Source organism: Mobula hypostoma, chromosome 3 (assembly GCF_963921235.1).
Source record: "Mobula hypostoma chromosome 3, sMobHyp1.1, whole genome shotgun sequence".
Lineage (NCBI taxonomy): Eukaryota > Metazoa > Chordata > Chondrichthyes > Myliobatiformes > Myliobatidae > Mobula > Mobula hypostoma.
This window is the reverse complement of record NC_086099.1, coordinates 71,191,617-71,209,488: the sequence shown is the minus strand read 5'-3', so window position 1 is coordinate 71,209,488 and position 17,872 is coordinate 71,191,617. Positions and strand designations below refer to the sequence as shown.

The following is a 17,872-nucleotide window of genomic DNA, read 5'->3' as shown; positions in this document are numbered from 1 at the left end:
TACTGGTGCTGCCTTCCGTGGAAGACGAGCTGGATTGCATTCATCCGCTGCTGCACTGCTGCATGACGAGGAGCTACTGCATGCTTGTTTCTCCAGAGGCATGGCAGAAACACCATGTACCACCAATCAACAGGCCATACCACACCACAACTTGGCCTGTGTGGTTTTCTGCCACCGTAATTATGTGTCATGATTGGCAGCTCATATAGGAGAAGGAAAATTCCGATCTCAAACCTCCGCTCGCTGCCTTGTACTATGCTCACGCATGGGGAAGGAACCCCAACTATATACAGTATATAAAGTAAATACATTTTCACAGTATAATTGACACACACACACACACACACACACACACACATGAACAAAGAAAATTCAGCCAGTGTTAATGCAACATCGACAGAAATGCAAAGTCAAGCTTGCTGATTTTACTAATGTGCAAAGGAAGTGAGTAATCCAAACACAGTCCAGCTGCATTGTATTGTCAGATACAAGGCAGGACAATTATAAGTGACGCTTTGAATCTCTCCGAGTTTTGTTAGCCTTTATTTACCAATAATCTAGTCTTTAAAATGTTTCATTCCTGTATATTCCTCAGTAGTTCGTTCCTTAACTATATTTTGCTGTTGGCCATATTCTTTACGAACATGCGGTTAACATCCATGTACAGTAACAAACCAGAGAAAATCTGCAGATGCTGGAAATTGAGCAACACACACAAAATGTTGGAGGAACTCAGCAGGCCAGGCAGCATCTCTGGAAAAGTGTATTGCCAATCCTGCCGAAGGGTCTCGGCCCAAAATGTAGACAATACCGGTTAAAAATTGGTCTCCTTATGCATCCATATATATTTTTTTAAAAAGCCATATAACACAGCTGTTTGGCATAATCCTCAACAAGACTATTGCAACACTATCCAGAACTTTTTGGAAGACACATCTTCCAGACAGTTTCGTCACCACCGCAGCCACCTTAAAGGCCACTGAGCAGCTGCTTGCCTGGGCTGGCTACGATAGCTAGAGCCTCATGGTAAAAGAACTCTGTCTCACTGAACTCTCCATTGCATACTTGTTCTCACCTTCTTGCTGATGTCTCATCACATCAACTCCCATTGTTTCCCATTCCTTTGGCCAATCAGTAACATCATCCCCATGGGTGGATATGCGTTCTCTCTGTCTCCTTCTCATAGCTTTCCAAGAGCAAGTTATCCCAAGGCCTGCACTAAATCTGGTGCAGCAATTCGTGCCACTGTGTGATAAATTCTGCCAGCACCAGTTTTCCATAAAATATTGTCACTGACGTAAGTTGCTAGTAATTTGGAAATATACTCCAGTCAAATCAGTGCAATATTCCTCCTATTCTGGCATCTTGCATATCCCTAATTTTAGACATAGCTCCTTAGTGACTGTGTTTTGCCAAGCTCTGAGATTCCCTTCCTAATTTTTTCTCATTCTCTTTCTCTCTCTGTTAAAATTACCATATGAATATAATTAATTCTTATTGAAAGAAAACATAGTGTTCAAAAATTCAAAGCAAATTTTAATATCAAAAATACATATATGTCACCACATACAACCCTGAGATTCATTTTTCTGTGGGCATACTGTGCAAATCTAACAAATAGTAACTATAACAGGATCAATGAAAGATCCCGTAGAGTACAGAAGACAACAAACTCTGCAAATGCCAATATAAACAAATAGCAATAAATAATGAGAACATGAAATAACAAGATAAAAAGTTCTTAAAGTGAGATCATTGGTTATGGGAATATCTCAGTTAATATGCAAGTGAGTATACTTAACCCGTTTGTTCAACAGGCTGATAGTTGAGGGGTAGTAACTGTTCTCAAATCTGGTGGTGCGAGTCTTGAGGCTCTTGTACCTTCTACCTGATGGTAGCAGCAAGAAAAGACCATGGCCTGGGTGGTAAGGGTCTTGGCCGATCGATGCTGCGTTCCTATGACAACGTTTCATGTCGATGTGCTCAATGGTTGGAGGTCTTCACCTGTGTTGCCTGAAGACCAAAACATGGCAAGTGGGATAGAAAAGGGCATTGGATTCACAATGAGCTCCAATAAAGGATTGCAAATCTTAAACATTAACTGATTTCTTTCCACAGATGCTGCTTTACCAGCTGAGTGTTTGCAACTTGTGCTTAGTTTTTTTTTATTTCAGATTTCAAGCATTTACAGTTTTTTTTTCATTTCCCAGGGTTCACAACACTTGGATGCTTAAAATATTCTTACTTAGGTATTGAAATATCTTTAATAATTGTTTGACCATGCATTAGTGATTTCTGGCTTTTCATTCAGTACAAGCAGAATTGGATGTGCCCGGTTGTAGAGGAAGTTGGAAGGGAAAGAGGAATCCAAGCTATTTACATACTTCTTTTGTGCTGCAGTTCAGGAAAGCAAGAAGCAACACTGAACCATTGAACAAAAAATGTCGATTGTTTATTCTTTTCCACAGATGCTGTCTGGACTGCTGAGTTCCTCCTGTGTTTTGTGTGTGTGTGTGTGTGTGTGTGTGTTGCTGTGATCTTAAATGAAGCTAGTGAATATTGAACTAACAGCAGTGTCTGGTACATTAAGATTCAAGATTCAAAAAACTTTATTGTCATTCTAACCATACATCAGCTCTCCAGGGCAGAATGAGACAGCGTTTCTCAGGAGCAGTGCAATCATAACATAACAAATGCAACACTAAATAATAAACATAACAATAAATAGTAAAACACAACAGCCACGTCAGTTAAGATGTATCAGAAATCACTAACACATGGTCAAACAGTTATTAAAGATATTTCAATGCCTAAGAAAAAATATTTTTACCTATTTAAGTCATACCATCTTTTGAACAAAGTTTCTACATCTGAGTGCAGCATCTTCCTTGATGATGAGGCAGACATGGAAATTCTGAACCCTATTATCAAGCAGTTTCATTTATCCAACGGTTTTTGCCGTCTCCCACTCATGGATTTTTCTGACTCAATAATATTTGATATTACAAGAAAGACACTGGAAAAACATTCAAGGTATAGCTAAGTCTTTGCCGAAATGCAATTCAACAAACAGCACTGGCAGACAGTTCTACACCTGCCACTTTTTCCGTTAAAATCACTGGAGGAGAAATCTGTTTGCAGTGCAAATTACTGTTTATAAATTTAGATTTCACACTCTATTGAAAGAAAAATTATATTGCAATGCATAACATCTTTAGAAACTTGTTTGGATTTACTGTTTTTTTTCCATTTGGGAGGCTCGGGAAATACTTATAGGAAACGTATATCCAGCATTGAAAGAGTTAAGAAGAGAGCCAGGCAGTTAAGCCGAATGCCGAATACACAGTCAAGTAGGAAGTTGCAGTTCAGTGGCTGCATTGTGTTGCTTGGAATTATCAGAAAATTGCCTCAGGTTAGGGGTCAGCAAGAATGTCATTTGATTACATGAGACTGCTGGGTGTGATCCCACTGAGTGAGAGTTCATTCGGAGGCTTGGAGCAACTTGCTTTTGCTGGAGGTCAGAAATGAAAGCAAGGCTACAGAGACTGAACTTTCTTAAGTTGGATGTTGGAAATGTGAAAGAAATCAAGGTAATCAAACGTTGTTAACTTAGGTTTAGCTCTTACGGCTGAAATTGTATTCTTGATCATTGCAAAGCAGTAGAGTACCGAATCACTTTTATGAGATTTTTGCCCAATTCCCTCTGCAACCAGCAACGTGTCTTGCAATTGTGCATTGCATTGAAACAAAGGGAAGCCGGACCCTGTGCTTCACTAGTGAAGTTCCAGAAGTAAAATATAGTTTTCACCATAATTTTCGAATAGTTCAGCAAAATTTGTGCGAAGTTGTAACGACTGAGGAATTGTTGCTGACAGCAGAGGATGCTGTGGCCTTATATATTGTATATAGATACACATAGGATGCAATTGGTAAGATTGTAGAAAGATGGACGAATCTGTTGTTGCAACATTTGTTGACTATGTACATTCTGAGGTTAGTTGATACAATTTTATTACGTTATTTTACTTTTATTGGTTGTCACTAGATCTACAATTTGTGAGTTTATTGCAGAATATTTTGTGAGATATGTTTGGTTAACGTGTAAAGATATTATTGCCCAGGCTGATGTGCTCGTGCATGCATTTTAAAATTCACACTTAATGTGTATTTTGTTACCCAGGCAAGTTATAGATAGAATTGGTTTTCCATTCTATGCAGCAGATTGCTTGAATTATGGGTCGTTTACTGTTTAAATAGGGAACAAATATGTCACTGTTTCAGGCGGAACTCTTCTTAGAACACCTCTTCAATCACCTTCTGCACTTTAAATTTTGACCTGGTGATTTATTTTAAATCATTAGTTGTGGACTGCTGATTTAGTTGCCAAAACCCTATCCTTTGGAAATTGTCATATTCTCCCTATTTTTTGATTCTCATTTTACAAAATTTCTTAACCACCTTTTTGACAAAGACCACTAAGACCACAAAACAAAGGAGCAGAATTAGGCCATTCACTGCATCGAGTCCACTCCACCCTTTCATCATCCCGGATCCCACTCAACCCCATATACCTGCTCTCTCACCATATCCTTTGATGCCCTGACCAATCAGGAATCTGTCAACTTCTGCTTTGAATATACCCACTAACTTGGCCTCCATGGCAGTCTGTGGCAGAGTATTCCACAGATTCACCATTCTTTGGCTAAAAAAAAAACCTCCTTGCTTCTGTTCTGAAAGGTCTCCCCTCAATTTTGAGGCTGTGCCTTCTAGTTCTAGATAACTGACCAAAGGAAATATCCTCTCCACATCCACCTTATCTAGTCCTTCAAACATTCAGCTGGTTTCAGTGAGATCTCCAAGCATTCTTCTAAATTCCAGTGAATAAAGGCCCAAAGTTGTTAAACGGTCCTCATATGTTAACTCCTTCATTCCCGGAAATAGTCTTCATGAACCTCCTCTGGACCCTCTCCAATTGCAACACATCCTTTCTGAGACGAGGGGCCCAAAATTGATGACAATACTCCAAGTGCAACCTGACTAGTGTATTATAAAGCTTCAACATTTACCCTCTGACGATTCAGCATTATCTCCTTGTCGTTATATTCTATTCCCCTTGAAATAAATGCCAACATTGCATTTGCCTTCTTTACCACAGACTCAACCTGTGAATTAACCTGTGTCTTGCACCTCTGATGTCTGAACCTTTCATTTAGATAATCATCTGCACTTTTGTTTCTTTTTTAGACTGGGTGTTGAGCAACGAGGAAGGGTTAGTTAGCAATCTTGTCATGCAAGGCCCATTGGGTAAGAGTGACCATAATATGGTGGAATTCTTCATTAGGACGGAGAGTGATATTGTTAATTCAGTAACAAAGGGTTAGTCCTGACGAAGGGTCTCGGCCTGTTAGTTCTGATGAAGGGTCTCGGCCTGAAACGTCGACTGTACCTCTTCCTAGAGATGCTGCCTGGCCTGCTGCGTTCACCAGCAACTTTGATATGTGTTTTCTGAACTTAAAGAAGGGTAACTTTGAAGATATGAGACGTGAATTAGCTAAGATAGACTGGCAAATGATACTTAAAGGGTTGACGGTGGATATGCAATGGCAAGCATTTAAAGATCGCATGGATGAACTACAACAATTGTTCATCCCAGTTTGGCAAAAGAATAAACCAGGGAAGGTAGTGCACCCGTGGCTGACTAGGGAAATTAGGGATAGTATCAATTCCAAAGAAGAAGCATACAAATTAGCCAGAAAAAGTGGCTCACCTGAGGACTGGGAGAAATTCAGAGTTCAGCAGAGGAGGACAAAGGGCTTAATTAGGAAGGGGAAAAAAGATTATGAGAGAAAGCTGGCAGGGAATATAAAAACTGATTGTAAAACTTCTTTAGATATGTGAAAAGAAAAAGATTGGTTAAGACAAATGTAAGTCCCTTACAGAGAGAAACAGGTGAATTGATCATGGGGAACAAGGACATGGCAGACCAATTGAATAACTACTTTGATTCTGTCTTCACTAAGGAGGACATAAATAATCTTCCGGAAATAGTAGGGGACCAAGGGTCTAGTGAGATGGAGGAACTGAGGGAAATACATGTTAGTAGGGAAGTGGTGTTAGGTAAATTGAAGGGATTAAAGGCAGATAAATCCCCAGGGCCAGATGGTCTGCATCCCAGAGTGCTTAACGAAGTGGCCCAAGAAATAGTGGATGCATTAGTGATAATTTTTCAAAACTCTTTAGATTCTGGACTAGTTTCTGAGGATTGGAGGGTGGCTAATGTAACCCCGCTTTTTAAAAAAGGAGGGAGCGAGAAACTGGGGAATTATAGACCGGTAAGCCTGACATCGGTGGTGGGGAAAATACTAGAGTCAGTTATCAAAGATGTGATAACAACACATTTGGAAAGCGGTGAAATCATCGGACAAAGTCAGCATGGATTTGTGAAAGGAAAATCATGTCTGACGAATCTCATAGAATTTTTTGAGGATGTAACTGGTAGAGTGGATAGGGGAGAACCAGTGGATGTGGTATATTTGGATTTTTAAAAGGCTTTTGACAAAGTCCCACACAGGAGATTAGCGTGCAAACTTAAAGCACGTGGTATTGGGGGTATGGTATTGATGTGGATAGAGAATTGGTTGGCAGACAGGAAGCAAAGAGTGGGAATAAACGGGACCTTTTCAGAATGGCAGGCAGTGATTAGTGGGGTACCGCAAGGCTCAGTGCTGGGACCCCAATTGTTTACAATATATATTAATGACTTAGACAAGGGAATTAAATGCAGCATCTCCATGTTTGCGGATGACACGAAGCTGGGCGGCAGTGTTAGCTGTGAGGAGGATGTTAAGAGGATGCAGGGTGACTTGGATAGGTTAGGTGAGTGGGCAAATTCATGGCAGATGCAATTTAATGTGGATAAATGTGAAGTTATCCACTTTGGTGGCAAGAACAGGAAAACAGATTATTATCTGACTGGTGGCCGATTAGGAAAAGGGGAGGTGCAACGAGACCTGGGTGTCATTGTACACCAGTCATTGAAAGTGGGCATGCAGGTACAGCAGGCGGTGAAAAAGGCAAATGGTATGCTGGCATTCATAGCAAGAGGATTCGAGTACAGGAGAAGGGAGGTACTACTGCAGTTGTACAAGGCCTTGGTGAGACCACACCTGTAGTATTGTGTGCAATTCTGGTCCCCTAATCTGAGGAAAGACATTCTTGCCATAGAGGGAGTACAAAGAAGGTTCAGCAGATTGATTCCTGGGATGGCAGGACTTTCGTATGAAGAAAGACTGGATCGACTAGGCTTATACTTGCTGGAATTTAGAAGATTGAGGGGGGATCTGATTGAAACGTACAAAGTTCTAAAGGGATTGGACAGGCTAGATGCAGGAAGATTGTTCCCGATGTTGGGGAAGTCCAGAACGAGGGGTCACAGTTTGAGGATAAAGGGGAGGGCTTTTAGGACCAAGATGAGGATAAACTTCTTCACACAGAGAGTGGTGAATCTGTGGAATTCTCTGCCACAGGAAACAGTTGAGGCCAGTTCATTAGCTATATGTAAGAGGGAGTTAGATATGGCCCTTGTGGCTAAAGGGATTGGGGGTATGGGGAGAAGGCAGGTATAGGGCTCTGAGTTGGATGATCAGCCATGATCGTACTGAATGGCGGTGCAGGCTTGAAGGGCTGAATGGCCTACTCCTGCACCTATTTTCTATGTTTCTATGTTAACAAAATGCATTATCATACATTTCTCAACACTGTATTCCATCTGCCACTTTTTTGCCCATTCTTCCAATTTTTTTAAGTCCTGCTGCAATCCACCTATCTTCATATCATCCGCAAACTTTGCCACAAAGCCATCAGTTCCACTATCTAAATCATTGACAAACAATGTGAAAAGTGGTGGTCCCAATGCTGACCCCTGAGGAACACCATGATTCACTGGCAGAGAACTAGAAAAGGCCCCCTTTATTCCCACTCGCTGCCTCCTGTCTGTCAGCCATTCGTCTGTCCATGCCAGTATCTTTCTTGTAACACAATGGGATTTTATCATGCTAAGACCTCAAACGCCTTCTGAAAATCTAAGTAAATGACATCCACTCCCTCTGATTTGTCCATCCTACTTGTTACTTTCTCGAAGAACTTCTAACAGATTTTTCAGTCAAGATTTCCCTTTATAGAAACCATGCTGACTTTGACTTATTTTATCATTAGTCTCCAAGTACCCTGAAACCTTGTCCTTAATAATAAAAACCACCTCATAGGCACTCAGCAAATTCCCTCTCTTGCGATCCAATGCCAGCCTGATTTTCCCAATCCCCTTGCATATTGAAGTCCTCCATTACAATTGTGACATTACCCTTATTACATGCCCTTTCCAGTTTCCTTTGCAATTTCAACCCCATTGTCTGACCCTATGTCCCACCTTTCTAAAGATGTAATTCCATCGCTTGCCAACAGAGCCACACCACTGCTTATGCCTTCCTGCCTGTCCTTTCGAAACAAAGTAAAGCTTTTGATGTTAAACTCCAACTGTGACCTTCTTTCAGCCATGAGTCAGTGATGCCCACAACATCATACCGACCAATCTCGAATTGTGCCATGAGTTTGTCCACCTTATTCCAAATACTATGTGCCATTTAAATATAGCGCCTTCAGTCCTGCATTCTTTGGCCTTTTTGAATTTTGCCTCTGTGGTACAATTTAACTCTCTACTCTGTCTGCATTTGTACCCAATCACTCGCGTCACATCCATCATCTACTTGTAAACCTGCTGGCTCATCTTCAGCTCTATTATACTGGTTCCCATCCCCCTGCCATATTAGCTTAAACCACTCCCAACAGCTCTAGTAAATCTGCCCGCAAAAATACTGGTCCTCTGATTCAAGTGCAACCTGTCCTTTTGTACAGGTCACGCCTGCCCCAGAAGACATCTCAATTATCCAGAAATCTGAATCCCTGCCCCCTGCTCCAATTCTTCAGTCACGCATTAATCTGTCACCTCATTCTATTCCTAACCTCACTGTCGCGTGGCACAGACAATAATCCCGAGATTACTACCCTGAGGTCCTGCTTCTCAGCTTCCTTCCTAACTCCCATTTTTCTGTTTTCTCCTTATGTCGTTGGTACCAGAATGTACCATGGCTTCTGGTTGCGCACCCTCCCTTTTCAAGATATTGTGGATGCTTTCAGAAACATCATGGAACCTGGCACCAGAGAGGCAAACTGCCATCTGTGATTCCTTTTCATGTCCACAGAATCACCTGTTCCCCTAACTATAGAATCCCCTATAACTGCTTCCATCTTTTTCAGTTTCCTGCCCTTCTGAGCTACAGGGCCAGACTCTGTGCCAGGGACACGGCTACTGTTGCTTCCCCCAGGTAGGTCGTCCCCCCTCCAAAGAGTACTCAAAATGGAGTACCTATTGTTGAGGGTGTTGGCCACTGGGTGCTCTCCACTATCTGAAGTTCTCCCTTCTCTCTCCTGACAGTCTCCTGTAGCCTTGGGTGACTTCCTCCCTTTAGCTCCTGTCTCTCACCACTTCAGTTTTCCTAACAAAGGTTTTGTTGTTTAGTTGTAACATTTCCTTAGTGGCTTGGAATCATTTGATTTGCATTTGATGGTTCTTGGCTATTTTGGTTTGGTATAGGTATGAGTTAAATGTAAGTGAAGGAGGATTTGGATTAATTGCTTCATTCTATATACTATTTACTTGGCCTCCTGTTGTCATATTTTCAATTCTTATTTGATTTCCAGCATGTGCATTTTACTGCTGTTTCTCATGTGCTCTGTGCTTGACCATATATCTCTCCCTGGACAGTCTCTGATTGTATGGGTTAGGATATGGCTGTAAGTCTCTTTCATTGATCGGATGAGTCGACTGGTAATTTATGAAGTAGTCATTCCTAATAATACTGGAAGCAATCTGGTTACTTTTCTGCTGATATCAATGAATATGATCAGGTACAATCGATTGGGAGCTAATGTCCCCTTCTCGTTTAACTTAACTGCCTTTTTTCAGTTGTTTGCAGGAAGAATGTACGAGTATTTGTGTGTTCATGCGTCATAAAATTATGTGATGTTGCTGTTATGGCGAATAGCCCATTCAAACTACAGTCTGTGTATTCTTTGGCTCAAGCAGCCCAGACAGTTGTTTCGTGTATACAGCACAAAATGCCGGAGGAACTCTGCAGGTCAGGCAGCATCTATGGAAGAGAGTACAGTCTCAGCCTGAAACGTCGACTACTCTTTTCCATAGATGCTCCCTGGGCTGCTGAGTTCCTCCAGCATTTTATGTTGCGTAGCTTGGATTTCCAGCATCATCTGCAGATTTTCTCTTGTGTGTTCCAAGTGTATCTCAGTTTCCTGTTCATTGGTGTCACCTGTTTGAATCTGCTGCACAAGCAGGTTCTCAGAGATATGGGACAGAACATGTATGTGCATATACCTTTTGGAAAAAAAGTTTAAAACAAAAACTTCACACATCTTAAAAGATTCTTTTTTCCAGGCAGTTAATCTGATCATTCTAGTTATGCCCCTTCCCCCACCTATTGTCTCGGTCACTGCACCGCTCTGTAAAGACTTAAAACCACTTGTGATAATGCTGTTTACATTTTAACTACAAATTAGAATTTATGCACATTTTATTCCATATCCATACTTCAAGACATTTTTTTTGTATATTTCTTTATGATTGTTGAATTTTTTTTTTGGTTGGATGTCATGCCAACAAGCCACAGAACATTCCTAATACATGTAAATTTATATGGTGATTAAAGTTGATCCTTGAATTGTTATCCCATTTCTTTGACTTGCAAACAAAAGTACTAATTTCAGTTTGTGCAGTATTTACAAGCTGGACAGTTCACAATTCTGTGTACAGATTTGTATTAAATCAGTTGCTTACAAGAAAGAGCTCCTGGATCTGTATATTTCCGAATCTTTGAGTTGTGAAGATGGCTGTGTTGCAGGTAACTCTGTTCAAGCCCTTCACTTCACAGCTCTGTCCTGCAGACTGGAAGATGCCAGATTCAATACCTGCCTTGTCATACATTGATAGAGTGGCACACACAAAAGCAGGCCCTTCGGCATATGGAGTCTATTCTTTTTGCCACCCATGTATAATAATCCCTTTTTTTAAATTCTCGCACTTTTTGACCATTAACCCCAGATTCCACCCACCTCTGGTTTACGATTGGCTAAATGCACCCAAAAATTAGCCTACCAACCCACACACTTCTTTGGTATGTGTATCCAGGTGAGATTTCAGATTGACTTCTGGGTGCCTAGGTTCTTTAGACGAGTCCTTACTGATTTCTTCAATCAACAGCAACACACATAAAAGTTGCTGGTAAACGCAGCAGGCCAGGCAGCATCTCTAGGAAGAGGTACGGTCGACGATTCGGGCTGAGACCCTTCGTCAGGACTAACTGAAAGAAGAGCTAGTAAGAGATTTGAAAGTGGGATGGGGAGGGGGAGATGGGACGTGGAATTAAAATGTTGGCGAGACCCGACACAGACTGGGAGATCATTTCGTTGAACACCTACGCTCTGTCCGCCAGGGAAAGCAGGATCTCCCAGTGACCACACATTTTAATTCCACATCCCATTCCCATTCTGATATGTCTATCCACGGCCTCCTCGACTGTAAAGATGAAGCCACACTCAGGTTGGAGGAACAACACCTTATATTCCGTCTGGGTAGCCTCCAACCTGATGACATGAACATTGACTTCTCAAACTTCCGCTAATGCCCCACCTCCCCCTCGTACCCCATCCGTTATTTATTTATATACACACATTCTTTTTCTCTCTCTCCTTTTTCTCCCTCTGTCCCTCTGACTATACCCCTTGCTAATCCTCTGGGTTCCCCCCCCCCCTTTTCCTTCTCCCCGGGCCTCCTGTCCCGTGATCCTCTCGTATCCCTTTTGCCAATCAACTGCCCAGCTCTTGGCTCCATCCCTCCCCTCCTGTCTTCTCCTATCATTTTGGATCTCCCCCTCCCCATCCCACTTTCAAATCTCTTACTAGCTCTTCTTTCAGTTAGTCCTAACGAAGGGTCTCGGCCCAAAACGTCGACTGTACCTCTTCCTAGAGATGCTGCCTGGCCTGCTGCGTTCACCAGCAACTTTGATGTGTGTTGTTTGAAATTCCAGCATCTGCAGATTTCCTAGTGTTAGCGTCTTCAATCAGTAGTCTGGGTCCCAAGAACAATAAAGAAACATTTCCCTGATATTCTGTTGCTCCATGCAGCTCACTAGGAAACTCAGAAAGCTTTTGCACATTATTTATGTCAGCGATAATATTTAGATACAGTCTGTTAACGTAATTGGGATCCAAATGATCTCATCAGACCTCATTTAAATGGTATTTTCCCATCCCCAAACACTCCAAGGCTGCAGTAAACAACATTATTTAATGTGGCTTCTGGTGTGAAGGCAATGTGAATATAGTAGGTAATATTTGGCCATCTTTTTATCCAGGATCCTCTGCTGCTACAGTTGGGGGACACCTGAGACCAAGATTAAATGTAAAAGATGTAGGATGAGGTAAAGCAATGTGTGGGAAAGTCAGGAAATTTGACAAACTTTATTTCCTCCACTGCAGTGTTGCTGGTCATTGTTTTAATATTGTTCTTGCCCTGAAGTTCTTTTTCCAGCCCTCTACATTTGTAGTCTCCTATTTTCTTTTAACATGAAGTGCTCCCACTGTATTGACTGCAAGTTGTCATAGACTTTTTGTTGCTCTGGATGGAGGCAAAAATGCAAAGTGGATGAAGAGTTTACTTCATTGATAGGCAACAGAAATTCTCTGAGGTCATTGGATTTTGTAGTAAAGATTTCTTTACATTGGGGAAACATACTGTGAAAACCAGCAGTTAAGTATAAAGAAATGGTGATTTAAGGCTGTTGAAGAATATTTTTATCACTAAATAATGGATAGTGCTACCAGATTTTCAGTGCACTACATTGAAATGTAATCAATTAGAGAGACAGCAGGTTGAATTCCAGTTGATATTTGGTACCTAAAGTTAAAAAACTGTGGATGGGATATGAATAATCTAAATTTAATATCACAGTGTTAGACTGATTAGTCATGAGCTTAAAAATGCTGGAAATTAGAAACTAAAACAAAGTTCTGGAAATATTCAGCAGGAGAAAAAGAGCATCTGCGAGGAAACAACGAGGAAGCACAGTTAACGTTCCCACAGACCCTTCAGGTGAAAAAATTAACTTGTTTCTTTTTCCCTAAATACTGGACTAAATACTGAGTGTTCTGAGCATGACAGTGGATTGTGTGTGGCTTCCAGGTACAGTGGAAACTACAAAGTTTGGAACTGCATACAATAAGGGCAACTTGATTATTAAAAGGGATTAGTATGTACCTATAGACTGAGCAAATCAAATCATTGGTGTTAATGTGGAGGGTGAATTCAGACAGTGCAAAAGGATGGTTTTCCAGTATGTTGAAAAACTAGTGGAGCTGGAACAAAGCCAGCGGAGGTTTGAGATGCTCCCTGTCCCGCTGTGTGTCTGTGGAGTTAAATTGTCAGGTAGATGACTTTTCATCATAGGAAAGTGAGCAAACAAGCATTAGGTTGTCAAGAGGGGAAGTGAACAGAGAAAAGTAAAGGAATCCCTCTGATCTGCTGGAGACCAGCATTGTCTAGGTGACATGCCTGCTCTTGCCACTATTAGCTGATCGATCTGGAGGAGTGTAAATGGAGTGAAATGAATGAGGGAGATAGAGGAAAATGGGAGGAGGAGGAATATGCTGAACACACTGTTGCTGAGAAAATAAGAATACTGATAAGGCTCACAGATCAGGTGGCTCTCCAGCTGTCTGTGTGTGTGTGTGTGTGTGTGTGTGTGTGTGTGTGTGTGTGTGTGTGTGTGTCTATTACTTCAGATTTCCATTATCTGCTTGGCTTGGTATAATAGTAGAGAAGAAAGGGATGATTGATTTTATTTTTAAGGAGCTATTTAAAGTGAAATATGATGGATTTTTTGTAAGTTTGAGTTCATATATAAAGCAAGGTCTTGATTATTAAGCAAACTATGACAATAGGAGGCAAAATTGGCTCAAGTAGATTGGGCAACTACACTGAAAGATTGAACAGTAGCCAACATTTCCAGAATTAATACAAAGTTTACAGTAAATGTCTATTCCTTTTTATGGTAAGAAGCTCAACAGGAAATGTGGGCTAACAAGATATATTAGATCGAAGTAAGTAGATGGCTTGCCAAAGTAGATGTTGCCAGAAAAGACCAGTAAGCCAGAGGATTTGGGGGAAAAAAATAAGCTTTGGTAATGGAGAATTGTGACATTTACAGGCGTCCCCCACTTTTCGAACGTTCGCTTTATGAAACCTCACTGTTACGAAAGACCTACATCAGTACCCTGTTTTCACTTTCAGAAGGGGTTTTCACTGTTACAAAAAAAAATTCAGCGCGCGATAAAAGGCAGCACGCGCCCCGAACTGCCACTCTCCCCTGGATTTGGAACTGCTTTGCTTTAACACGTGCGTGTGAGCAGCTGTTTGCAAGATGAGTTTTAAGGTATCGGAAAAGCCTGAAAGAGTTCGTAAGGATGTTACACTTACGGTAGAACTAGACATAATTAAGCGTTTTGATCGTGGTGAATGAAGTAAGGACAAAGTGAGTTTGGCTTGTGGAAGCTGACGAACATGATGTTGAAGAGGTTTTGGCATCCCATCACCAAGAACTGACAGATGAAGAACTGATGCAATTGGAAGAAAAAAGGATAACAATCAAAACTGAATGAGTAATGATAAAGTACAACTTTAATTTTGAAAGGGTACGTCGGTTTAGGAGATATTTGCAGGATGGTTTGAGTCCTTATTAAAGAACTGTGTGATAGAAAAATGTGCGAGGCTCGACAGTCAAGCAAACCTTCCACATCAGCCACAGCAGACGACGAACCTCGACCTTCGACATTGAGGCGGGCAGAGATAGAAGAAGATGAGCTGCCTGCTCTAATGGAAATAGATGATGACCAGATGACACCCCAGTGTCCCACCACCCCAACCCCCAGGCCATGGACAGATACCGATTCGCGGAGAATGCAACGGTAGCCGGGAGGCACACAGCACATCTTTAAGACAAAAGCCGAAATAAACATGCTAATTAATTAGGTGCCGCCGACACGTAATTGTCGGCCCAGATCAGAGACGACGCAATCGGAAATCGGCACTGATCTGGACCGACAATTATGTGTCGGGCGGCACCTAATTAATTAGCTTGTTTATTTCGGCTTTTTTCTTAAAGATGTGCTGTGTACCTCCCGGCTACTGCTGCACCCCTGCATGCTTCGCGGCAATGTATTGCTCGGCAGCCTGGAGGGTGGGGGCCACTGCACCACCCAACCTGCGACCACTCAGTCTAACACACCATCATCAGTGTTCTCGGCAAGCTATCTTTCCGATTCCCATAAGTGATACTACACTGTACATACATTATTTCTACTTTATATAGGCTGTGTATTTTTACGTGTTATTTGGTATGATTTGGCAGCTTCATAGCTTAAAGGTCACTGGAGAGAGTGTTCTTGCCAACAGCGCTTGCGTGAGATTTTCTGCTGACGGCGCTTGCGTGAGATTTTCGCTGTGGAGAACAGTTCAGTAATGATTGTGGAAAAGTATTTCTACTTTATATAGGCTGTGTATTTATCATATCATTCCTGCTTTTACTATATGTTATTTTAGTTTTTATGTGTTATTTAACATGATTTGGTAGGTTATTTTTGGGTCTACGAACGCTCACAAAATTTTCCCATATAAATAATTGGTAATTGCTTCTTCGCTTTACGACATTTCGGCTTACTAACCGTTTCATAGGAACACTCTACCTTCGGATGGCGGGGGAAACCTGTATAAGGAAAACTTTGTTAAAACAAACTGTAAATAGTTTTATGGATATGAGAAATGGAAAAAATGAGTGAAATTTGCTATTTTTCTCTTTTAGATTGAAGGGGAAATTATACTGGAGAAAAAGGTAGTGACAGAGAAATTAAACATATTTTGCCTCTGTATTCATAGAAGAAAATGCAATTAAAAAATTCTTAACATTGCTGGGTCCAATAGATCTGGAGCGATTGAGGTGGTGAAAGAAATTAGTACAGGTTGAGTATCCCATATCCAAAAATCCAAAATCTGAAAACCTCCAAAATCAAAAAGTTTTTGAGCACTTGTGTGACGTCACAAATGGAAATTCCAGAAAGCATTGGTAAGGTTTCCAGGCGATGCACAGATCTCTCCTATGTAATGAACAGAAGTTTACAAGAAAATAGAAAAACATTGCATGAAGTGAAAAATGAAGATTTTGAATGTGTATTGAAAGAGTGGATTCGTCAGCATCATAGTAAACACAAGACGCTTAATGGTATGCTGATTATGAAACAAACAAGGATCTATCACACGAACTCAATTGAAGGTAATTGTGAATATTCTGCAGGCTGGTTGCAGAAATTGAAGAAAAGGCATGGCATTACATTTTTAAAGAATTTAAAACTTAAAGATGAATTGTCCGCTGATCGCAAAGCAGCAGAGAAATTTGATGAGTTTGCAAAGTTGCCATCAATGAAAATCTTGACACCAGAACAAATCTACAATGCTGATTGGCCTTTATACCTTACGTAAAAACTTTTTTTTGAAAGTAAATTACAAATACAGTGTAACCCACACAAAATGCTGGAGGAACACAGCAGATCAGGCAGCATCTATGGAAATGAATGAACAGTTGATGCTTCAGACTGCAGCCCTTCTTCAAGACATGAAAGGAAGTGGGAAGATGACAGAATAAAAAGGTGGGAGGGTAGGGGACTGTAACCTTTTAATCAAAACACAGCATCATATGTGAATACTGAAAGGCTACTGTTGTTTATTGTAGTTGAACAGCTGATTCAGGTATTCTCCTGATGCTGCACTGCTGCTTTTGTTACCCTGCACACATTATATTTTTGTTATATTAATGGTATGGAATGATGAGCAAGTGTAAAACAAACACTGCTTACCGGCAGCACAAAAATTCAGAGTAGGAAATGATGATGATCCCAAGCTATCTCATTATATATTCCAAGATCTGAAACACTACAGCCCCAGGCTTTTCAGATAAGGGGCTCACAACCTGTAGTAGAAAATTTTGGAATAATTAATGGATCTGAAAGCCAATAAATCCACAGTTTTGAAAGAAATGGCTTTGCAGATAAAGCATGTAATAGTTGTCATCTTTCCAAATGTAAATTCTTTAACTAATTCCAGATTCCTTCTCACAGATTGGAAGGTCACAAATATAACCCCACAAAATAAGAAAGCTGTGAGGAAAAGTGGAACTACAGATCTGCCACTGATTGAAGGGAAAACACTAGAAGTAATGATAAATCAAGATAGTAGATCACTTTGAAAATAACATGGCAGACATCTCAACCTGCAAAAACTCATTTCAGGGAGGTAGCCCCATCAATTTGCAGGAGACTCCCAGAACTTCTGGGAGAGGTGGGATATCTGCAATAGAGTAGCTCCTTAGCAGCTGGCCAGCTAGTTTAAATAACGTTAGCTATGCTAATGAACGAATGACACCTGTTAAACTCACCTCAACATGTCTTTTACAGTCTTAACCGACCATGGGCAATAGCAAAGTCACTGTTGCAAACAGTGCAGCGAGCAAGACTGTCATTATTTTTGACCCCGATTAGGCAGGGTTACACTTCAGTGTAGTCTGGGGTGATGTACGTTTTATATTTTTTTCGGAACGCTCTGCCATGGCACGCTCTCTCGCTCTTTCTCGCACTCTCTCTCTTGCTCGCTCTCTCACGCTCTTGCTGTTACATCCTTGCTCTCTCGCTCTCGTCGCTC

The 17,872-nt window shown here is 41.1% G+C and overlaps 1 protein-coding gene across 6 annotated transcripts in view; it reads left to right on the top strand.

Annotated features, from left to right (window-relative positions):
- Positions 1-17,872, top strand: part of LOC134344079 (TBC1 domain family member 1-like) — a 252,006-nt gene that overhangs the window by 55,000 nt on the left and 179,134 nt on the right. Inside the window, exon 1 of one of the 6 annotated variants that reach the window (XM_063043304.1) lies at positions 3,221-3,590. The exons of the other annotated variants lie outside the window; for them this stretch is intronic. Coding sequence (XP_062899374.1) covers positions 3,525-3,590 — 66 coding nt within the window. The 5' untranslated portion in view covers positions 3,221-3,524. Of the gene's footprint in view, positions 1-3,220; positions 3,591-17,872 lie in introns of those variants that run through there. 6 annotated transcript variants of the gene reach the window in all.